Source organism: Prionailurus viverrinus, chromosome C1 (assembly GCF_022837055.1).
Source record: "Prionailurus viverrinus isolate Anna chromosome C1, UM_Priviv_1.0, whole genome shotgun sequence".
NCBI classification, from domain to species: Eukaryota; Metazoa; Chordata; class Mammalia; order Carnivora; family Felidae; genus Prionailurus; species Prionailurus viverrinus.
Genome location: NC_062568.1, coordinates 17,498,898 through 17,521,207, shown reverse-complemented (window position 1 = coordinate 17,521,207; position 22,310 = coordinate 17,498,898). Strand labels below are relative to the sequence as shown.

At 34.3% G+C, this 22,310-nt stretch overlaps 2 protein-coding genes across 3 annotated transcripts in view; both read left to right on the top strand.

Moving 5' to 3' along the window:
• SPAG16 (sperm associated antigen 16) overlaps positions 1-15,386 on the top strand; it is a 1,004,778-nt gene extending 989,392 nt beyond the window's left edge. For both annotated transcript variants that reach the window (XM_047872137.1, XM_047872136.1), the window contains one exon: positions 15,026-15,386. In XM_047872137.1, the coding sequence (XP_047728093.1) occupies positions 15,026-15,201 (176 nt within the window). In that variant the 3' untranslated portion in view covers positions 15,202-15,386. The remainder of the gene's footprint in view (positions 1-15,025) is intronic.
• A 3,660-nt stretch (positions 15,387-19,046) lies between these two features.
• The window catches only part of VWC2L (von Willebrand factor C domain containing 2 like), a 156,992-nt gene continuing 153,728 nt past the window's right edge, over positions 19,047-22,310 (top strand). Inside the window, exon 1 of the mRNA XM_047873379.1 lies at positions 19,047-19,436. Within this exon, the coding sequence (XP_047729335.1) occupies positions 19,047-19,436 (390 nt within the window). The remainder of the gene's footprint in view (positions 19,437-22,310) is intronic.

Sequence of the window (22,310 nt, the reverse complement as noted above, 5' to 3'; positions counted from 1 at the left end):
ATGACATCATTTTTGCTAGTAAATATACCACCTTGGAAAGTGTTACTGAACCACTATCTTTGCAAGACTTAACTACAAATTTATTTTATTCAGCTGTTCTACATGAGGGAGAGAGAGAAGATGGTGGAGTAGGAGGATCCTAAGCCCCCTCATCCCACAAATACAACTGGTTACATCAATGTAAATAACCCAGAAAATGACCTGAAGACTGGCAGGGCAGATTCCACAACTAAATATAGAGAAGAGGCCACATTGAATAGTGTAGGAAGGGCAGAGATGTGGTCAGGAGATAAAAGTACCTGTGGGACTGTCCACATGAGCAACACGGTGGTTGCAGAGAGGGGAGAGAAACAGACCCTCATACCAGGCACCTCAAGCAATAGGAAACCACACAGGAAGATGAATCCCCATAACATTTGGCTTGGAAAACCAGAGGGACATAATTTCACAAGTACTTACAATCAGTGGGGTTTAACCCCCCTGGAACTTTACAATAATCTGACTTGGCTTTGATATTGGAAGACAATAGGAAACTGAATCTCTGCCCTTAAAAAGACAGCACAAATAATAGCCCCACAGAGATACTATATGGAAGCAGCAGTTTGAAAAATGCCTGGGGTATATGGGAGGGAGATTTGTTTACTCATCTCAGAGTGTGTGCTGGAGGAATGGGAATTGTTAGACAACTTCTCCAGGAACAAAGGAGCTAGTGAGTGCAATTTCCCTTCCCTGCTCCTCAATCTAGATACAAGGCCACCTGCAGGAATTCGCATAGCACCAACACTTTCCACCTAACTCACTAACTTGCTATATCAGCATGCTCTGACCCCTGTGTTCTCCTACAGACACACCCCCTCTAGCCAGGACAAAACTCCAGGTCTCCTCCCACAGCAAACACTGCTAACACTGTATGCCCCATCCCTGTACGCTTTTGCAGATTTGCCCCCTCCAACCCTGCCTGCCTCCGTCAGGCAGCTTCAAGTCCCCTCCTGCAGCAGATCAGGGCAGACCTTGTTGGCAATGTCCATCCCACATTTCCAATATTTCCTTGGCAGGAGCCCTTCCAAAGTGGCACCACAAGCTGGCAATATGCAAGCAGCCCTGACAAGGACCAGCACCATTCCAATGTGACTCTTGCCCCTGGAATAGGAAAAGATAACCACACACACCAGTCCAAATGCAGCCCCAAATATGGACTGGGAACAGATAACATCTGACTGCAGGCCCTCTCCACAAACAAAAGCTTCTCAGGGGACAATTCAGGGAAAGTACCCTGCAGTTCTGTGCTATTGCATCTCTAGCGAATGCCTATTCTGACTCAACTCAAGCCCAAGGTAGCCCTAGACTAGCCCATAAATAACACAGGCACAAAACTCTGCATACAACAGGCAAAGAAAGCCATTTCAGATGACTAAACTGAAGGCAAATGCAGCTAAGCCACAACAGTATGGTGAATGCAACACACATAGGAGACATCCTTGAAGCACCAGATTCTAGTGAACAGGGGAACTCCACTGTAGAGGATTACAGTACCTCTTCTTTATAAGGTCACTATTTTCAAGAGCAAGAGATGTAGCTGACTTTTCTTACACATAAAAGCAGACACAGAGTTAGACAAAATGAAGAGACAGATGAATATGTCCCAAATGAAAGAACAGGACAAAATCACAGCAAGAGAACTAAATAAAACAGAGATAAGTAGCATGCCTGATAGAAAATTTAAAGCAATGGTTGTAAAGATACTCAATAGACTGGAGAAAAGAGTGGAGGACCTCAGTGAGACCCTTAACAAAGAAAAAACATTAAAAAGGACCAATCAGAGATGAAGAAAGAAATTCATGGCCACTAAACCAGCCCTACAAGAAACGTTAAAGGGAACTTTTTGAACAGAAAGGAAAGACCATAGGTAATAGTAAAAAAAGTAGGAAGCACAAAAGCAGTAAAATTAGGTATAGCTATAAAAATCAGCCAAGGAATTCACAATATAAAAGGATGTGAAGTATGACACCATATACCTAAAACGTAGGGAGGATAGAAGAATGGATTCAAAGTTAAATAACCATCAGCTTAATTTAGATGGCTATATGCACAAGATATCATATACAAACCTAATGGTAACCATAAATCACAAACCTAATGGTAACCCTGAATCAAAAAACAGTAATAGATATGCAAAAAATAAATGGAAAAGAATCAATGTCACTAAAGAAAGCCAGAAAACTGTGAGAGAAAAGAGCAAGAGAAGAAATAGAACTAAAAAACAGTCATAAGTAACAAAATGGCAGTCTATACACACCTATCAATAATTACTTTGAATTTAAGTGGACCAAATGTGGGGTGTCTGAATGGCTCACTCAGTTAAGTGTTCAACTCTTGGTTTCAGCTCAGGTTATAATCTCATGGTTTGTGAGTTCAAGCCCCACACTGGGCTCTGCACTGAGGGTGCAGAGCCTGTTTGGGATTCTCTACCTCTCACTTTGCCCCTCCCACACTCTCTCTCTCAAAATAAATAAACAAACTTAAATAGACTAAGTGCTCCAATCAAAAGTCATAAGGTGACAAAATGGATAAAAAAGCAAGAGTCATCTAAATGCTGCCTACAAGAGACTTATTTCAGGGGCTCCTGGGTGGCTCAGTTGGTTAGGTGGCTGATTTCAGCTCAGGTCATGATCTCATAGTTTGTGGGTTTGAGCCCAGTGTCAGATTCTGTGCTGACAGCTCAGAGCGTGGAGCCTGCTTCAGATTCTGTATCTCCCTCTCTCTATCTCTCTCTCTATTCCTCCCCTACTCTCTCTCTCTCTCTCTCTCAAAAATAAACATTAAAAAAAATTAATGAAAAAAGAGACTTATTTCAGAATTAAAGTCACACTCAGATTGAAAGTAAAGGGATGGAAAAGCATTTACTATGCAAATGGAAGTGAAAAGAAAGCCAGGGTAGCAAAACTTGTATCAGATAAAATAGACTGTAAAAAAAAGGCTACAACAAAAGAAAAAGAAGGATGCTATATAATCCTAAAGGGAACAATCCAATAAGATATAACAATGTAAATATTTACGCATCCAACATGGGCAGCACCCAAATACCTAAAGCAGTTAATAACAAACATAAAATAAGTATTGATTATAATATAGTAATAGTAGGAGATTTTAACACTCTACTTATATCAATGGATAGATCATCCAAGCAGAAAACCAACAAGAAAACAGTGGCTTTGAATGATACTTTGGGCCAGATAGATCTAACAGTTATATTCAGAATATTCCATCCTAAAACAGCAGAATACACATGCTTTTCAAGTGTTCATGGAACATTATGCAGAATAGATCACAAATTAGTCCACAAATCAAGTCTCAATAAATTAAAAAAGATCAATCATACTATGCATCTTTTCCAACCACAACACTATGAAACTAGAAATCAACCACAAGAAAAAAATCTGGAAAGAACACAAATACATGGAGGTTAAATAACATGCTACTAAACGATGAATAGTTCAACTAAGAATTCAAAGAGGAAATTTTTTAAAATACATGGAGACAAATGACAATGAAAACACAACAGTCCAAAATCTTTGGGATACAGCAAAAGCTGTCCTAAAAGGGAAGTTTATATCAATATATGCCTACCTTAAGAAGCATGAAAAATCTCAAATAAACAACTGAAACTTACACCTAAAGGAGATAGAAGAAGAAAAAACAAAACCCAAAACCAGTAGAAGAAAGAAAATATAGAAGATTAGAGCAGAAGTAAATGAAATAGAAACTAAAAAATGATAGAACACATCAATGAAACCAGGACCTGTTTTTTGAAAAGATAAACAAAATTGATACCTTTAGCCAGATACATTAAAAAAAGAGAGAGATGATTCAAATAAACAAAATTAGAAATGAAAGAGGAGAAATAACAATGAAGATCACAGAAATACAAAGGATTGTAAGAAAATATTATGGAAAAGTATATGCCAACAAATTGGATAACCTAGGATATATTCCTAGAAACAGAACCTCCCAAAACTCAATCAGGAAAAAATAGAAATTTGAACAGATAGATTACCAGCACTGAAATTTAATCATTAATAATAATAAATAAATAAAAACTCCCAACAAACAAATCTGTGACCAGATGGCTTCACAGGTGAATTCTAGCAACTATTTAATGAAGATTCAATACCTGTTCTTCTTAAACTGTCCCAAATATAGAAGAGAAGGAAAACTTTTAAATTCATTCTGAGGCTAGCATTAACCTGGTAGTAAAACCAGATAAAGAACCAGATAGTAAAACCAGAAAAAAAAAAACCACAACAACAACAACAAAAGAGAACTACAGGGAAGTTATCTCTGATAAACATAGATGCTAAAATCCTCAACAACATATTAGCAAACTGAATCCAACAATACATTTTAAGAAAATCTCTCAACATGATCAACTGGGATTTATTCTCAAGGTGAAAGAGTGGTTCAATAATCTCAAAGCAAACGACATGATACATCACATCAACAAGAGAAAGAATAAAAATCATATGATGTCAACAGATGCAGAAAAAGAATTTGACATTTACAATATCCATTTATGATAAAAACCCTCAACAAAGTAGATTTAGAGGGAACATACCTAAACATGATAAAGGCCATATAAAAAATTCACAGTTAACATCATACTTAATGGTGAAAAATGGAGACATTTTCTGCTAAGATAAAGAACAAGTTAAGAATGTCCACACTCAACACTTTTCTTCAACACAGTACTAGAAGTCCTAGCCAGAGCACTTGGAAGGAAGGAAGGAAGGAAGGAAGGAAGGAAGGAAGGAAGGAAGGAAAGAAGAAAGAAAGAAAGAAAGAAACAAAGAAAGAAAGAAAGAAAGAAAGAAAGAAAGAAAGAAAAAGGAAGGAAGGAAGGAATAAAGAAAACGCATGTAAATTGGTGGGGAAGAAATGAAACTTTCACTATTTGCAGATGACATGATACTATATAGAGAAAACCCTAAAGCCTCCACCGAAAAACTTAGAACTGATAAATGAATTCAGTAAGGTGGCAGAATATAAAATCAATATACAGAAATTTCTTGCATTTCTATACACTAATAATGAAGCAACAAAAAGAGAAATTAAGAATCCCATTTACAATTGCACCAAAAATAAAAATTAAAAAAAAAAACCTAGGAATAAACTTAACCAAGAGGTAAAAGATCTGTACTCTGAAAACTATGAAATGCTGATGAAAGAAATTGAAGATGACACAAAGAAATGGAAAGATATTCCATGCTCCTGGGTTGGAAGAACAAATATTGTTAAAATGCTCATATTACCCAAAGCAATCTACAGATTTAATCCAATCCCTATCAAAATACCAATAGCATTTTTGACAGAACTGGAACAATCTTAAAATTTGCATGGAACCACAAAAGACCCCAAAGATTGCCAAAGCAATCTTGAAAGGAAGACCAGGAGCTCCTGGGTGGCTCAGTTGGCTCAGCATCTGACTTCAGCTCAGGTCATGATCTCGCAGTCCATGAGTTCAAGTCCCATGTCAGGTTCTGTATTAACAGCTCGGAGTCTGGAGCCTGCTTTGGATTCTGATTCTGTGTCTCCCTTTCTCTCTGCCCCTCCCTGCTCATACTCAGTTTCTCTCTCTCTCCCTTCCCCCCCTAAATAATAAACATTTAAAAATTAAAATATTAAAAATAATAATGAAGATGGAAGTATCACAATCCTAGATTTCAATATATTTTATAGTATACAAAGCTGTAGTAACCAGAACAGTATAGTACTGGCACAAAAACAGACACATAGATCAATGGGACAGAATAGAGAGTCCAGAAATAAACTCGTGAATATATGGTCAATTAATCTTCAACAAAAGAGGCAAGAATATGGAGTGGAAAAAAGACAGTCTCTTCAACAAATGGTGTTGGAAAAACTAGACAGCTACATACAAAAGAATAAAACTGGACCACTTTCTTAATACCATACACAAAAATGAACTCAAAATGGATTAAAGACCTAAATGTGAGACCCAAAACCATGAAAATTCTAAAAAAGAGCACAGGCAGTAAGTTCTCTGATGTTGGTCATAGCAACATCCTTCTAAATATGTCTCCTGAGGTAAGGGAAACAAAAGCAAAAATAAATTATTGGGACTACATAAAAAGTTTCTGCACAGAAAAGGAAATAATCAACAAAACTAAAAAGCAACATGCTGAATGGGAGAAGATAGTTACAAATGACATATCTGATAAAGGGTTAGTAGCCAAAATATATAAAGAACTTACTTATATAACACAACACCAAAAAATAAAATAAAATCCAATTAAAAATGGACAGGAGACATTAACAGACATTTCTCCAAAGATACAGATGGCCAACAGACACATGAAACACCATTCAACATTACTAATCATCAGAGAAATGCAAATCAAAAACAGAATGGGATATCAATTCACACCTGCCAGAATGGCTCAAATCAAAAACACAAGAAACAACAAGTATTCACAAAGGTGTGGAGAAAAAGGAATCCTTATGCACTGTTGGTGGGAGTATAAACTAGTGCAGCCATTGTGGGAAACAGTGTGGAGTTTCCTCAAAAAATAGAACCAGCATATGATCTTGTAATTCCACTACTGGGTATTACTCAAATAATACAGATATACTAATTTGAAAAGATACACGTGCCCCTATGTTTTTTGCATTATTTACATTATTACAGCATTATTTACAACAGCCAAATTATGGAAGCAGCCCAAGTGTCCATCAATAGATGAATGCATAAAGAAAAAAAAAATAGATGAATGTATAAAAATAGATGAATGGATAAAGTACACACACACACATGCATGCACAGGATGGATTATTATTCAGCCATTAAAAAGAATGAAATCTTGCTATTTGCAACAACATGAATGGATCTAGAAGGTAAAATGCTAAGCAGAATAAGTCAATTAGAGAAAGACAAACACCATATGATTTCATCCATATGTGGAATGTAAGAAAAAACAAATGAACAAAGAAAAAGGGAAACAAAGCAAAAAACAGACTTTTAATCATAGAGAACAATGGTGTACAGAACATTCTGATGGTTATCAGAGGGGAGGTGGGTGGGAGGATGGGTGAAATCAGTGAAGGGGGGATTAAGAGTGCTCTCATGATGAGCACTGAGTAATGTATAGAATTGTTGAATCACTGTATTGTATACCTGAAACTAATATAATGCTGTATATTTATGAGAATTCTTAAAAAATGTTTTATGCATCTCAATTTTTATTTGCAATTTCAGGGAATATGAATTGTCATATTGACAACTGAGTTCCCAATAACTCAGATACCTTAGATAATTTTATCAATCTAACAACTTAACTTTGTCTGTAATTCTGAAGATATCCTTCAGGTATAAGAAATTAAGTTGACATCTTTCAACAAAACAAGAACTTTCTCATTCCATGAATAACCTATGTAAGGAATTGGGAAAAATATATTAACTATATTCAAAAATACTGTTTAGGAGAGTCTGAGACAATGTTAGTCAAATAAGCATCAGAAGGAAGCTATATTCTTGTTTTTTTTTTCCTCTAGAGCAAAAATGACATGATAAATTTTTATAACATATAAAATACAAAACACATATAAAACGCTTATCTGAAGCTGTGGAGGTATTTTTTTGTGTTTGATTTGTTTTGATATTTGCTCACTAAGGCACTGTTGAATGTCGGGTACATGGATGGACTCTTGAGTGCTACAAGAATAAAAGCTGCTTTTCTAAGCACCCCCACCCTTATTCCCAGGAAGCTAATTGTACAGTAAGATTCTTGGAGTCAAGAAGTGCCATTAGGGTAACCACAGAAATGAAATTTTGAAATATTTCTTTTACTTAAATAGAAATTAACTTTAAAGTATTCCTAGGAGCAAGCACATATTTAGCTGGAAACTGGAGCTACACACCCAAGAGATGTTTACTCTGACTCATATTGCATTTTAGTAAAGGAAGCTTAATCACAGTGGGAGAGACAATATTGAGCCAATCAATAAAAATTCATCTGAGGTATTAGGGTATGATGTAAATGATGAGAGCATGAGCTTTGGAGTCATATAGCCCTCAAGTCCAGACTCCACTACTTATAAGCTGTGTGGCCTTGGAGAAGTCACTTTCATCTCTCTAAGCCTCATTTTCTTCTTGTATGAAGTAGGATATGTGCTAGCACTGTCCAATAGAAATATAATATGAACCACATACATAATTAAAAATTTTCAGTAGCCATGCTTTTAAAAAATAGGTGAAATTAATTTTATAATACATTTTATCACATGTAATCAAAACAAAATTAATAAAATATTTTGCATTTTGTTCCTAAAGTCTGAAATCTGAACATTTTACAATTACTGCATATTTCAGTATGCTGCAAGTGCTTAAGTATTTCAAGTGCTCAATAGCTGCATGTGAGTCACATATGCTATAGTGGAATGTGCTGGTATATATCTACCCCATAGGGTTGTAAGGATAAAATGAGATAACATGTATAAAGGACTTAGAACAGTGCTTGGCAGACAACAAAGACTAAAATATTGAATTGTGAAAAATGTTACTACTAATACTGAGGATTGAGTACAACAGCCTATGTTGTACTCATTCCCCTCAGCTGGGAGGGGAATGCAAAAATATGGCATGTCCCTGTCCCCAAGTAATTACAAAGTTAAGAAGGTAAGACAAATACACAGCTAACATATATTTATTGTGGCATCTTATTACATATGAATGGCATGAATAAAATGAAATGAATGTTCAGAAAAGGAAGATCTCCACTAGAGATGTCTTATATCAACAAGAAGAAGAAAGTCATTTTGAACTGGGACTTAACAAATGGGTTCACTTTTATTATGAAGATATGGTTGGGGACCATGGAAATAGCTAAGAAAAATATTTCACCAGAGGGAATAACAGAAGCAATAATCCAAAGATGGGGAGGTGAAAAATAAATGCAAGAAATGGTGGCAAATCATTTGATGGAGAATATAGGGTTCATGTAAAAGTGTATTTGATTAAATAAATGCCAATTTGGAGTATAGAGGTCTTAAAAGTCATGCTAAGATACTAGAACATTATTCAGTGTCAGAAGGCAATAGTAAAAAGAGCACAGATTTGGGAGTCAAAGATCTGATTTCAACCAGGTTCTTCAACTGCCATAAATACTTTTTCTTGCCTTGGGGAAGTCATTCATCTCAGCTGTTCATTTGCAAAAAGAGATGTTTGAATGTAAAAGCCTGAAAGGGGCACCTGGGTGGTGTCAGCTCAAGTCATGATCTTGCAATTTGTGAGTTTGAGCCTCACATCTGGCTCACTGCTGTCAGTGTGGAGCCCACTTGGGAAACTCTGTCTCTCTCTCTTTCCCTTCCTCTCTCACGTCTGTGCATTCTCTCTCAAAAACAAAATAAATATTTTTAAAAAAATTTAAATGAATAAATAAAACCTGAGCATGTCAGAATTGTAAGGAGTCTCTTTGTTGCTGCTGCTGCTTTTGGTGTTGTTCTATTAAAATTTATGGTATTTTAAAATAGGAGGGACATTACTGAAGAAACACCTTAGGAGTTAATATATGTAGATTTTAAAGTAAAGAAATGATAATAAAAATGATCATTTGGTGTACCATTTCAATGGCGGTGACAAAAACAAGGACTTGTCATTCTCTGAACGTAACAGCTGAAAATTAGCAAACTGTAGAAATTTAGTAAAAATGAATGGATAGAACTTGGGCTGAGGTTGGAGAGGGAGAAAGTTGAGAAATGAATGTCACTGTAGTTTGATGTCTGAAAAACAGAATATAGTACCAAAACAGAAATGGAAGAACTAAAAAGATAATTTTGACAGAAATATGAGAAGGGATTTAACATGAATATCTTTATCAGTTGGGTGTGATTTTTAATGTGTATGATATATGCATTATAAGGTTATATATTTAAGAATTAATGGAGATACATATATCTCCCTCAAGAATATGGATGTTTTAGTTTTAGAGTCCCATAAAGTAGTAAAATCAACACTGAATAAAAGACTTATGAGATTAACACGAGCATTAAACTTAAGAACCTATTTACCTATGAAATTCAGTGGCATTCATAGAAAAGCCCCAAAGTGTCATACTTACCTGAATCTTAATTTATAGAAGAAACACTAAGGCAAGAAATGAAGCAAGACTTTTTGAATAATAAAGATTTGACTAAAGTTCCAGATTTACCTTTTCTGAGTCCCATTCTCCATTAGCTAAAAAGGGAGAATCTATCTCTACCTCTCAGGGTTAAATGCAGAACATGTGAGGTAACATGTGGTGCTCTAGATACCCAATAAATGATAGCTATTGTTTCATGTCATTCTGATAAACCCGAAAGACAAAGAAACGTACTCATATCCTTTCTACTTAAAAAAATGTCATAAGGGTCTTATCACATCTTAACTCCTATGCAACAAGCAGGGATTAAGTACTCAATGTGTCAAGTTTCACGATTGGTGTCAAAATATTATAACCTTCAGACGCCTGGCTTGATCTCTGGGTTGTGAATTTGATCTCCACGTTGGGTGTAGAGATTACTTAAAAATAAAATCTTTTGGGGTGCCTGGGTGGCTCAGTCAGCTGGGCGTCCAACTTTGGCTCAGGTCATGATCTCCCAGATCGTGGGTTCAAATCCCATGTCAGGCTCTGTGCTGACAACTTGCAGCCTGGAGCCTGCTTCAGATTCTGTGTCTCCCTTTCTGTCTGTCCCTCCCTTGCTCATACTCTCTCTCTCTCTTTCAAAAATAAATAAACATTTACAAAATTAAAAAAATATATATTAAAAAATATATTGTAATCTTAAGAATCTGCCTTGGTTAGCAGGCAAGTGTTAAAAAGTTTAAAATAACTCTTGGCTCTTCTAGGTGTAGATTCTTAAAATCAAATTGAGTTTTCACACATATATGTATCTAAAATGAATTAAAAACTTTTCACTTTGAAAAAGTGCCAATATTTCATTTGCACATTCTATTAGCATGGGATTAAGACTTTCCAATTTGTTGGTTTATCCAAAGTTATTGCATATACCCAGAAAAAATTTTACCACTGGATTTTCATGAGCTAATTCATTCTATAAACTTCTTCAAGAGATTCTATTGCTAATGTAGCTTAAATAAGTAGGTGCATTCAAATATTCAAGTTTTTATACCAAATCCAATTGAGATGGCTTTGTGTAAGACACTATTAGACACATTTTTCAAAAATTTACCTTTTAAACAAAGCATAAAGAAGCCATGCCATCAGCAAATTTATATATTTATTTAGAACTAAATTTCAGGGACGCCTGGGTGGCTCAGTCAGTTAAGCATCCGACTTTGGCTCAGGTCATGATCTCATGGTTCGTGAGTTGGAACCCCACGTCGGGCTCTGCTGACAGCTCAGAGGCTGGAGCCTGCTTCGGATTCTGTGTCTCCCTCTCTCTGCTCCTCCCCCACTCATTCTCTCTCTCTCTCTCTCTCTCTCTCTCTCTCTCTCTCTCTCTCTTTCAAAAATAAATAAAGCTTAAAAAAATTTTAGAACTAAAATTTCAGAGACCTACTAATTTTCAAAGGTTGGCTGTCTCATTTAATAGCAGAGCAATAGTTTGGGTAGGTAAAATTTACTGCTTATCTTCTAAGCCAAAAGAAATTGGAAAATTCATCCAATAGAGTAAAATGGATACCCACACACGTAATCCTCATTCAAACCTCATTGGTCATCAAAGAAGATGCTGATTTAATTAATAAGAAAGTATTCTGAAGTCTTGGTAAATAAAAATATAGATTAAGTTTTTCAGAGATGTGTGAGTGAAGAGATAGTAATAAGCACTCACTGTTGATATATACTAAGTTATTTATATGAAAGAATAGCAGTTACAAAATTATGTCAATCTTCTCCACCTGCTTATTTTGTTTCTATTCTGTGAAAAGTTTGGTCATCCTAAAAACTTAAATGTTAACAAAAGAAACAAAGCAAGTCATTTTTTATATAATAGATGTTCAAATCTTTATATTTTATTTTAAAATACATTTATGAATCAACTTGGCTATTTCTATTTTTAAATCAGTGTTGGTTAACTACTCTATGTTTTTAAATTAGATACTTTAAATCTATGTGATATTTATGGGATATGTGCATTCACAACTTGGTATAATTATTCTTATTAAAATACTATGCTAAATGACATTTAAATTAATCTATTCAGGAATTACAAGTTACATGACAATTGTTTTGGTTAAGTTTTGTTATAACATTTTAATCAAATATTTAAAGTATAAATATATAATTTATCATTTTTTGTTATTTCACATTTTTAAGGAGGCATATTAACTTTAATATAAGCATTAGTACAAATTTTCATAAATTGTCATCATACTGCTAAAAATTTTATTTCTACCACATTTTTATTCCATTGATTAAGTTTTGCTGTGGATAAATCTTCCTAAATTTGTCATTAAGACTGTGACATTGAAAAAAAAAGACAAATGATTTATATCATGATTTATTTTTCATTGCCAATCACCAAGATATTTAGAAAGATACTTATGCACATGTCTGTAAATACTCCATTTTCTAGAGATTCTATCAATAATCATACTGTGATTTTGTTTTTTGTTTTGTTTTGTTTTTGAGAGTGCCATCTCTCTCTCACACCAACTAGATACTAGTGTAGTAACTGACACATTCTGATAAGTAATTTGGAAAATCTTCTAGCCTAGAAAGAGTTCAGCATTTCAATTCCCAGTAAAGCTAATTTTAGGTCAGACATTGTATGCCATGTAATAACTCATATACTTTTTAAAAAATTTTTTAAGTTTATTTATTTTCAGAGAGACAGAGACAGTGTGAGTGGGAGAGGGGAAGAGAGAGAGGGAGAAAGAGAGAGAATCCCAAGCAGGCTCCACACAGCCAGCCTAGGGTCCCATGTGGGGCTTGAACTCACAAACTGTGAGATCATGACCTAAGTGGAAATTGAGTCTGATGCTTGACTGACTGAGCCAACCAGGTGACCCTAATGTATATACTTTGAAGTTGAACATTATAAATTTACACACATTTTAGGAATGAGTTATTTTATATATATAATCACAATCTTGCAATCGTCTGAAAATGAGTTCAAGTAAACCTGAAAATCTCACCATTAACTTGCTGACTAAAATCTGTTCTATCAGAGATGAAATTTTGAAAAACCTGAGGCATGGTGCTGCCGAATTATATAACCCTATCATTAGGTTCTTGTATTATTTTCTCTGTTCTATTGAACTTTCAGAAGTTACCAAGAACATTCATAACTGTTTCTAATTATGATTGTTAAAGATTTGACTTCAACAAAAGATAATTGTTTAAAGCTAAATCTTTTCCTTTCTCTTTATGGACTTTGATTCTGTTTGGTTTCAAAAATAGAAAATAATATTTGTCCCCTTCCTAGCTGTTATATGAAGACTACAAGAAAAATAGTAAAGTCACAAATAGCAATTGTCTATAGAATGAGGCTAGAAGTGGAATCCATATGTAATGCCTCTGTCAGCAAAGACTTGTAGAAGAGGGTTTATAATAAATATTCGCATCTGCTTCTTTGGACACTCTAATCCATCCTAAGGATCTTTGCTGTGTCAGGCTTTGTTCTAGATGAAGTAGCCCAGTAGTTATAAAGGTTTGCAAATAGGCCATATTTATCATGGTTAGCTTTACTTTTATAACTTTTCTCTGTTTTTGAAATAATCATGACAATTTGGAATATAATTTGTGATTAAATATTTTACTGTGACTTTTACAACAATATCATTAAAAAATTTTACTGTGAAACAAAAATTTTATTTTCACAATATATCACCTACTTACAATCTGTCAAGAAGGCATCATTGATAATAATACTATGCTGGATGTGGAAAACACAATGACTAAAATCCCAGGCTATGGATTCAAAGTGATTAAATGATAGCTCTCTCCATACGTACCATGTTCTCTTGAGCAGGTCACTTTGCCTTTCCAAACCTCTCTTTGTTCATCATATAATGAAGTTAATATTTTCTTCATCATTAGATTCTTGTAAGGATTATATGAAGTTATTCATATACTAGGTACTAAATCTAGTATCTAACATGTTGAGAGTTTAATTAATTTTAAATGTTATTACTGGAATAATAATATGCCTTCTAAGTATGATTAGATAATCCCACAGATAGTACTATTATGCTTATCTACCCCACATACTGACTTTATATAAACTTATTCTATTATTTTTACTTACCTCTAAACTTCCTGATAGTTTGCTACTACTTTAATAAAAGTATTAGCATTGGATTGCTGATATGTTTTTCACTTGAAGGAAATTATTCACTAAAAATTATACAGTATAAAAATTATGAGAATACTCTGTGCTATATTTAGCTCTTATGCAATATAAATTTAGTTTAACATAATTTTGAATGTTAAATTAGAGTAAAAAAAACCTAAGTCATCGTTTAAATGAGAGTATCTATTTTCACTCCAACTCCAAAAGAAAGTTCATAAGTGTCAAAGTTTTTAAAGCATAAATGTATATTATAATTAAGTAAAGATTTAGCATAATTATAACAAGTTAAAGTATAATGCAAAGTTGAAAATGTAAATTATCCATTATATAGGGACATAGATTTTGAACCTATGCTTTTGGACATTTTTTTCACAAATAATTGACTTGAAAAATAAACCTGCATTGCTCAGTTGATTTCATCCTCATCTTCTCAAAATTCTTTACTAATTCCCAATATAAAGAGAGTAGCAGGGCATTTGATGACCTCTGCATATAAAGGAGGTAGAGCATTATGTTTTACTTCCTTATTTTAAACTTTTTATAATCTAACCATTGGCATGTCTTCATTTTGACTGGAATTATTTCCTACACAGATGAGAGCTCATATTTAATGACTGACATCTAACATGAGTGTTGAATTACAACTGAAACTGTTTCCATTGCTTATAAACTATGACTGCTTGAAATTAAACTTTGATATTCTCTCTTTCTCTCTCAGGTCGAGTTTTAGCTCAGGCGAGTGGCAATGGGGTTATCCATTTGCTGGATCTTAAATCAGGGCAGATTCACAAATTGATGGGCCACGAGAGTGAGGCTCACACAGTCGTGTTTTCTCATGACGGAGAGTATTTGTTTTCCGGAGGTTCTGACGGCACCGTTCGAACGTGGTCTTGATGGTCAGCATATCCCACTACAGAGGGCATTCCCTTTAAGGCTTGAAAATACCTTGCGTAGTACCAGATCAGGAAATATCTGGTTAAATATGCAAGCAGGTAACATTTACAATTTGCCTGCAAACATGCTTTGGACATGTATTTTAGTGCTCGTACTGTTACCAATAAAAAAATAACTTTTGCTCATTTATTTGTGTCTGGGTCTCTTTTTCTTTCCCATTTTGATAAGAATTTAGAGACAGAGCATCTTTGCTAGGGGTTTGAAAGAAACAGCTTTACAATGACGCCTAATGACAGACTAGATGAATTACAGGAGATTGATTTTGAATGTTAGAGAACAAACTGCAGAACAGGGCTACTTTTTTTTTTTTTTTAAATCAAATCCAAGCTGCAGGAAGACCTGAAGTTTAATCATGTAGCATACGCAAAGTCCTTCTGCAACCAAAGGGTCAAATAAAATCGGGGAGCATATGTTTTCACAGATTCTTTGACAATGATTATGCCTTATCTATTAATAATAATCAAGACTGCAGATGGCTTAAATCTAAATTCAACGCTTTTCCGGAACTTTCATCTCTGCAGCCCATCTAAGAATGCATTAGGTATAATTACAATGTTTGTGTTTTTATTGTAATTTCAATACCAATAAGTATCTCGTATGTAAAAGGGCTTTCCCTCTCCTAATGCATGCATCAGCTGTATAAAGTGGGACTGCTTTAGAGAACACTCTAGCCTGGTCTAAAGCAGCAGCTCCGGATTTCGACCGTGCTGGGCTCTGAAGCCAGTTGTTGGCGCTGTCCGTGGTGCTGAGGAATTCCCGGCTGCCGGCGAATGAGCTCCAAATCAGCAGTCTGCAAACTGCTCTCAGTGATGCAGAAACCCAGCTAAAGTTGCTCCTTTCTTTCACGTCCACAGTTAGTATTTTCTGGTGTGTAAGAGGGGATTCAAGAAACATATTGTGGATGATGCTGATGGTACTGCCAGCGGAGTGGGCTTTAAGCTACAGCATGCTATTGCTGTTTGTGATCCTCAGAGCCTAGCCAAATCACCTCTACTGCCGTACCAAACACTGTGTAAGTGAACTCATGTGTGGAGGAGGTGTAATCAGCCGGTAAATTTCATAGAAGGATCTGAGAAAATGCTAAATATAAGTTCAACATGATTCTGCTACTGGGGTCTGGATTTCTACGGGACCAGCATTGCTTCTTGCTTTGAATTCTGAAGACAGGTCCAAAGCATCTTTCTTATGTGTGTCTGCTGTGTTTCTCTCTGGAAGGGCGGGAGACTGCTTCTTGACTGTGTTTTGAAATGGGAGGTAGAGAGAATGGATTACCTTTAATTCATGCCTGAAAATGTATTCTTTGGATAACTAAAGAGGAACTGCTTTCCTAAAACATACCTGATCTTTTAGTTCATGTTGGTCTATGACTCCCACCACCACCATTAACCTCCAGAGTGATTAGGTAAGTGTATCTTATGACATGAGTTATGTTTGTTTTCTCAAAGAAATAGATGCAGTCATTTAAAATCATATGTAGCAATATGGGGAGGGGGGAAAGTTTAGCTGGAAAGTGATCCTCAGTTTAGCAGTGTTTGCTTACTTATTAAAAATCTTCAGATAAACATTTTTTTTGATTTCTCTAATATTTCTTCCCTTAAATAGTGTTTTTAACTGCACTAAAGCAGCTCTATTATGAAAAGGGAATGTTTAATACCCTAGGAACTTTGTTACATTAAAAAGAAAACCTTGTTTTCTACATGCAGATTTAAAAATGTATTTCATATAATAAAAACACGTTTAAGGTTTATATAAAGTAGCCATTATACCCCTATTTTTACCTTTAAGTTTACATTTACCATAACACAATACATTAATGCCTACCTGTAGCTTGCAAAGAGATCAATTTCTTTCTATGTCCTTTTGAAGCAGAATGATATGTGTATTTTATATGGCTTATCTTGCATGTATTGACAGACACTACTGGAATACTACAAGGAAGCACAATAGCTTCCTTTTCTTCCAAGATAACTTTATAAATATGTGAGATGTATAAATGCATGCCTTAATCAGTAAAATACATTTATGCTTTTTTCAGAAGCTTCTGTTATGTTTATGGTCTCTGTAGTAATTTAAAGGAAAAAATGCTTTGTCAAAGGGAGCTTCCAGCTTCTCAAGTAGAATTATAGGTTTGCATTTTTTTGTGTTCTGTCATGACTCATTATTTTTGACATATTTTAAAATAAATCTATCTTCTTTATCATTACCTACCCAAAAGGAATCCTAATGTCAGAAAGCAGCTTTCTCTTAAAGGAGGGCATAAATATACTACCTTCCATTTTACTATTTCTATAATTTGCATATATTACTTAAAATGCAAATATAATAGTTGATGAAGTGTCCCAATGCTATCTTTATGTTGTTTTTAAATTATCGTCTGTATAGGTCATACTGAAAAGAGATGATTGATCATTACTCCTTACAATCTGAAAGTATACGAACAAGCAACATTTATAAATGATCTGAAAATGTCCTATATACAATATTAGCAATATTGGCATAAAGCCAATAGAATTTAAATAGACAAGTGAACTATCTAACAACACTTTTTTTTATTTATTACTCTTTAAAGTCACAGTTTCCCCAGAGCCTTTGTATGAGTTAGTCACTCTAAACATTTAAATAGAAGCCCATTACCAACACTGCACACCAAGCACTAAGTGAAGTTTATATGAGTCAATGTCACCAAATTAATTAGTTATACTTTCTGTGAATGGCAACAACTCATTATTATTTTAAGGAATTTCAATAAACAGTTTTATATTGGCATTTTTGTGCAAATTGCCTAAATCAAATATGTTTGAGATATCAAAAGAGGGGTATATTTTCAAGACTATGTGAATGGTATATATTTTATATTGAAGTAATTAATTCAAGTAGTATTCCATGAATAATAGACTCAAATTCCTGTTAAAAAAAATCACAAGTACATCATTCCTGCCCACTAGGAGCTTACTTCCTGAGTAAAATAAAATTGTGGACAATACAAATACATTTTATTTTTAGCAAATCCTTTTCAATACATGGAGTTGTAGTGTACTATTTACTATTTACATTTTTCTTTCCCTTATTCACTATGGAATAGTTGCACTATTTTTTCTTCTAAGCTATGTTTTAAAATCCAGATTTGTGTTCTCTGAAATGAATATCCCATTTGAGATCATTGTTGTTCTCCAATTATGGGTGTCAAGTAGGAAGGCCTTTATACTAGCTCATCTCAATTGTAATTTGTATTCAACTATTGGTCTCTTCCCTTTCTTTTAGAAGTAGAAGTTTTCTCACTAATCTCTTAGTTTTTATACAGATAATTGTAGCATATATTCTATCACTGACTAATCCATTTCAAAGAATAATAGAGAATGTGAATTAAGACATTCTTGAGCCATTTTTAACTACTTGTAATCACCTTTTGAGGCTCAGTAAACCACTTCTTACAATTTAAACATAGCCAGATCTTTGAAATTAAGAAGGCAAATTCAAGCCTAAGGTTCCTACGTGAAATGATGGACAAATTTTAATGCTTATATTGCCAAGAATAAACTCACCAAACTTTATAATAAAGTGTAGATAGTTGCATGAACTCAGTTTATTTGAGGTCTTAGTATCTTTCAGATAGATTCCAAATAAAAAGGTTAAGAACATGGACTTACATAAATCCATATTCTCTCTATATTTGTCAAATTATTCTTTTCAAATATTTATTTTCAGCCTACCCCTCTTGTATTCCCATGGAAGGAGCTGAGTATATTTAATATTAGGAGCACATCCAGAAGCCTTTGAGGAGGGGGATGGCTCTTCATATTCATGAAGCTTGCATACTTCTGTTGGTCATCCTTGGATTAGTCACTTCTGCTGCCATCAGTCATGAAGACTATCCTGCTGATGAAGGTGACCAGACCTCCAGTAATGACAATCTGATCTTTGATGACTATCGAGGGAAAGGGTGTGTGGATGACAGCGGCTTTGTATACAAGTTGGGAGAACGATTTTTCCCAGGGCATTCCAACTGTCCATGTGTCTGTGCTCTGGATGGACCTGTTTGTGATCAGCCAGAATGCCCTAAAATTCACCCAAAATGTACTAAAGTGGAACACAATGGATGCTGTCCTGAGTGCAAAGAAGTGAAAAACTTTTGTGAATATCATGGGAAAAATTACAAAATCTTGGAGGAATTTAAGGTATGAGTTACCCTCCATATTTATTGAGTACTAACTTTTTATACCACATACTTAGTAGATTACTACATTAAAGTTGGAAGAAATTATTTTTAAATCTCCCTTTAATTTACAATATGATTCCAGTTAGCCTAAGTACCACTGTGGTCAGCAAATAACCAAGTGGTTTGTTGATCAATATATAAGTTTTCACAATAATAACCTCTTCCTACAGAAGTATGGAGTATGCTTAATAGCATTTTTTGCCCTTAATCACTTCTTCTCTATTATTACAAAGTATGTTTTCTGAGGGAAATCATTTTGTTTGTATGCTATGTGTTTAATGTTTAAATTTTGTAAAGTTGTATGTGTGTGTGTTGCTTGCGCACGTGTGTGGTGTGTGCGTGTGTGTGTTGCTTGCGCACATGTGTGTGGTCTATTTGCCTGTTCTTGGAGCCATTTAACTATAGTCTAGAATTATATTTAGTGTGTGGAAATGCAAGTGCAAGTGAGATGCACTTCTGAGCTATGGTCTTTATATTACGAATATGCATTAGGACTACTTGTTGTAGAGTACCATCCGCATTGTGTTCTCTGCTCATTAGAGTTTTTGCTTGCAGGACCCCAAAGAGAACTGAATTTTAGTCCCTGTCAAAGGTAGTAAAAAAAAGACCATTTTTCAAGCCTCCATAGTATTTCACAGTCTTTATTTTATGCTTGTGTCATATTTTTAAATAATTTGGAATTCATTTTTATCTCACTTTGAGTCTCTTTTCTCAAATGGCTAGTTTTAATTAGGATGTCCTATAAGCCAGATCTGAACCCTGAAGGTATAAATTAATATATCAAAATGTTCTCCTTAAATGTAATGGCAGTTTGTGCCTTGGAGTGTCTGTCATTCTGATGGCTTGATATGAAAGACTTTCATTTCATCTAACCAAGTTCTGTGAAAGGTGCTCAGAACCTTATAAGCAAAAGAAGATATAGCTACTTTTTAGTGTGACTGAGAGAAGAATGTTCAGTTTTTAGCACTAACCCAACTTCCTTTTCTACAACAGTCAAATTCTGGAAGAAGTCAATATGTGGATAAAAGGTTTAAACTGATCATGATCAGAGTATTCTGTGTATTGACATTTCATAGCATCCGGTCCATTCCAGGTTATGGGTTCAAGCTAGTTGTAATTTACCCAAGAATACTCAATACTTTAACTAGATTCCTTATAGCATGAGAAGAAATTTAATAATGATTACATTCAACTTTCCTATACATAAATGTTATCCTAGACTTTTCTCTTTCACAGACAATACTTTGTTGTACAATAATGAGAAGTAAAAGACTGAGAGTCTAGTAAAATCATTATTTATAACAAACAATAGTTAACAGTATAGTACATTTATTAACAGCTTTATGGTCTCTAAAATATACATCTTGACATTAACTATTACTTTTTTAGAATAATTAAACTCAATGCAAGTAGTCAACACGATTTGATTCTACACATGGTTCTAGAATCGTATCACTCTTTTCTCACATGCATACTTATTGAGAGTAGAGTGCAAGGAGGCATTGTAGAATAGCCTAACCCAAGCAAAAAAAAGTACATTGAATAATGTTTCGGAGATTTATATAATTTTATCAACATTTAATAAATAAGTATAGATATTGACTGATTATTTGAATTTAGTCAACTCACCACTAAAGAGGCAGTTTTCCCTCTATTTATTAGACTTTTAAATTTACTGTAAATGTAATACCTATTTTGCCATGTCAAACAATAAGAGATATATAAAGAAAAAGTTGACAATTACTTCGCTCTAATTATATGTCCCTGCTATAGTCAATACACAACCCTGATGTGCACATCTTTTCTACCTGACTCTCTATGCCCTAAGATTTTTAAATGTGATTAAAAAAAAAAGAATGAAAGAAAACAGTTGCCACTTTTCCACAAGGATTTAGAATTATAAGAGCTTTAGTGGTTATCTAGGGAAAGTTCATAAGAATGAAAAACTAAGTCCAAGAAAGTTTGTTACTTGTCCAAAACTGTCAGTTTATTTAACTTACTTCTCAATACTGCCATTCTAACAACCTCTCAGAGAACTTTGGCTCAGAAGTCAGATAGATCTGGATTCAAATCCCAAATTTATCATCATGTAAGTCTTTGAAAGGACTCCTTAAGTTTTTGAGCTGCATTGGCCATAAAATGGCCACAATAATAACGTCTTTTCTTAGGAAGATATATTAGAATGAGTGAAAGAGATAATTTATGCAAAATTAGCAGCCTTGTGATGATTGGTACACAACAGATATTGACTAAATACTTGTTCTCTTCCTTCTAAACTCTAATGTCCAGGGATTTACTCTAAGTTCACAGTTCTTCTATGTCTTCACCCACATTTTACAATGAAAGTTCAACCTTAAAAGTCACTGCATTGAAAGAAATCCAATACTTTTTATAAATGTTCTACTTATCTATGTGACCTATATATATCTAAGTAAATATCAGCCATCATATCATCTTGATTCTCTTCCAATTTAGCTTGCAAGAGACAAGTAACTAATTTCAAAAGATATATGGAACTTTCACATAATTATCTTGGCATGTTATTAAGAAGGCTTAATAGGAGATACTTTTACATATAATATATTCATCCAACAAACATTTATTAAGCTATTAGATATACAAGATACTGTAGACATACTTACATTGGAAAGTAAGATACCTATAAGGCAAAATCTCCACTCACAAGGAAGGTATGAACAATAGGGAAAGAGAATGGAGGGGAAATTCAGTTTAAAATAAAGTATGTGCTCGTGAAGCTCAACGCCAAGGCACTATGCTGTCAGAAGCATATAAATATGATATGATGTTTGGTCAAAGAAACTTTCTTTTTCTT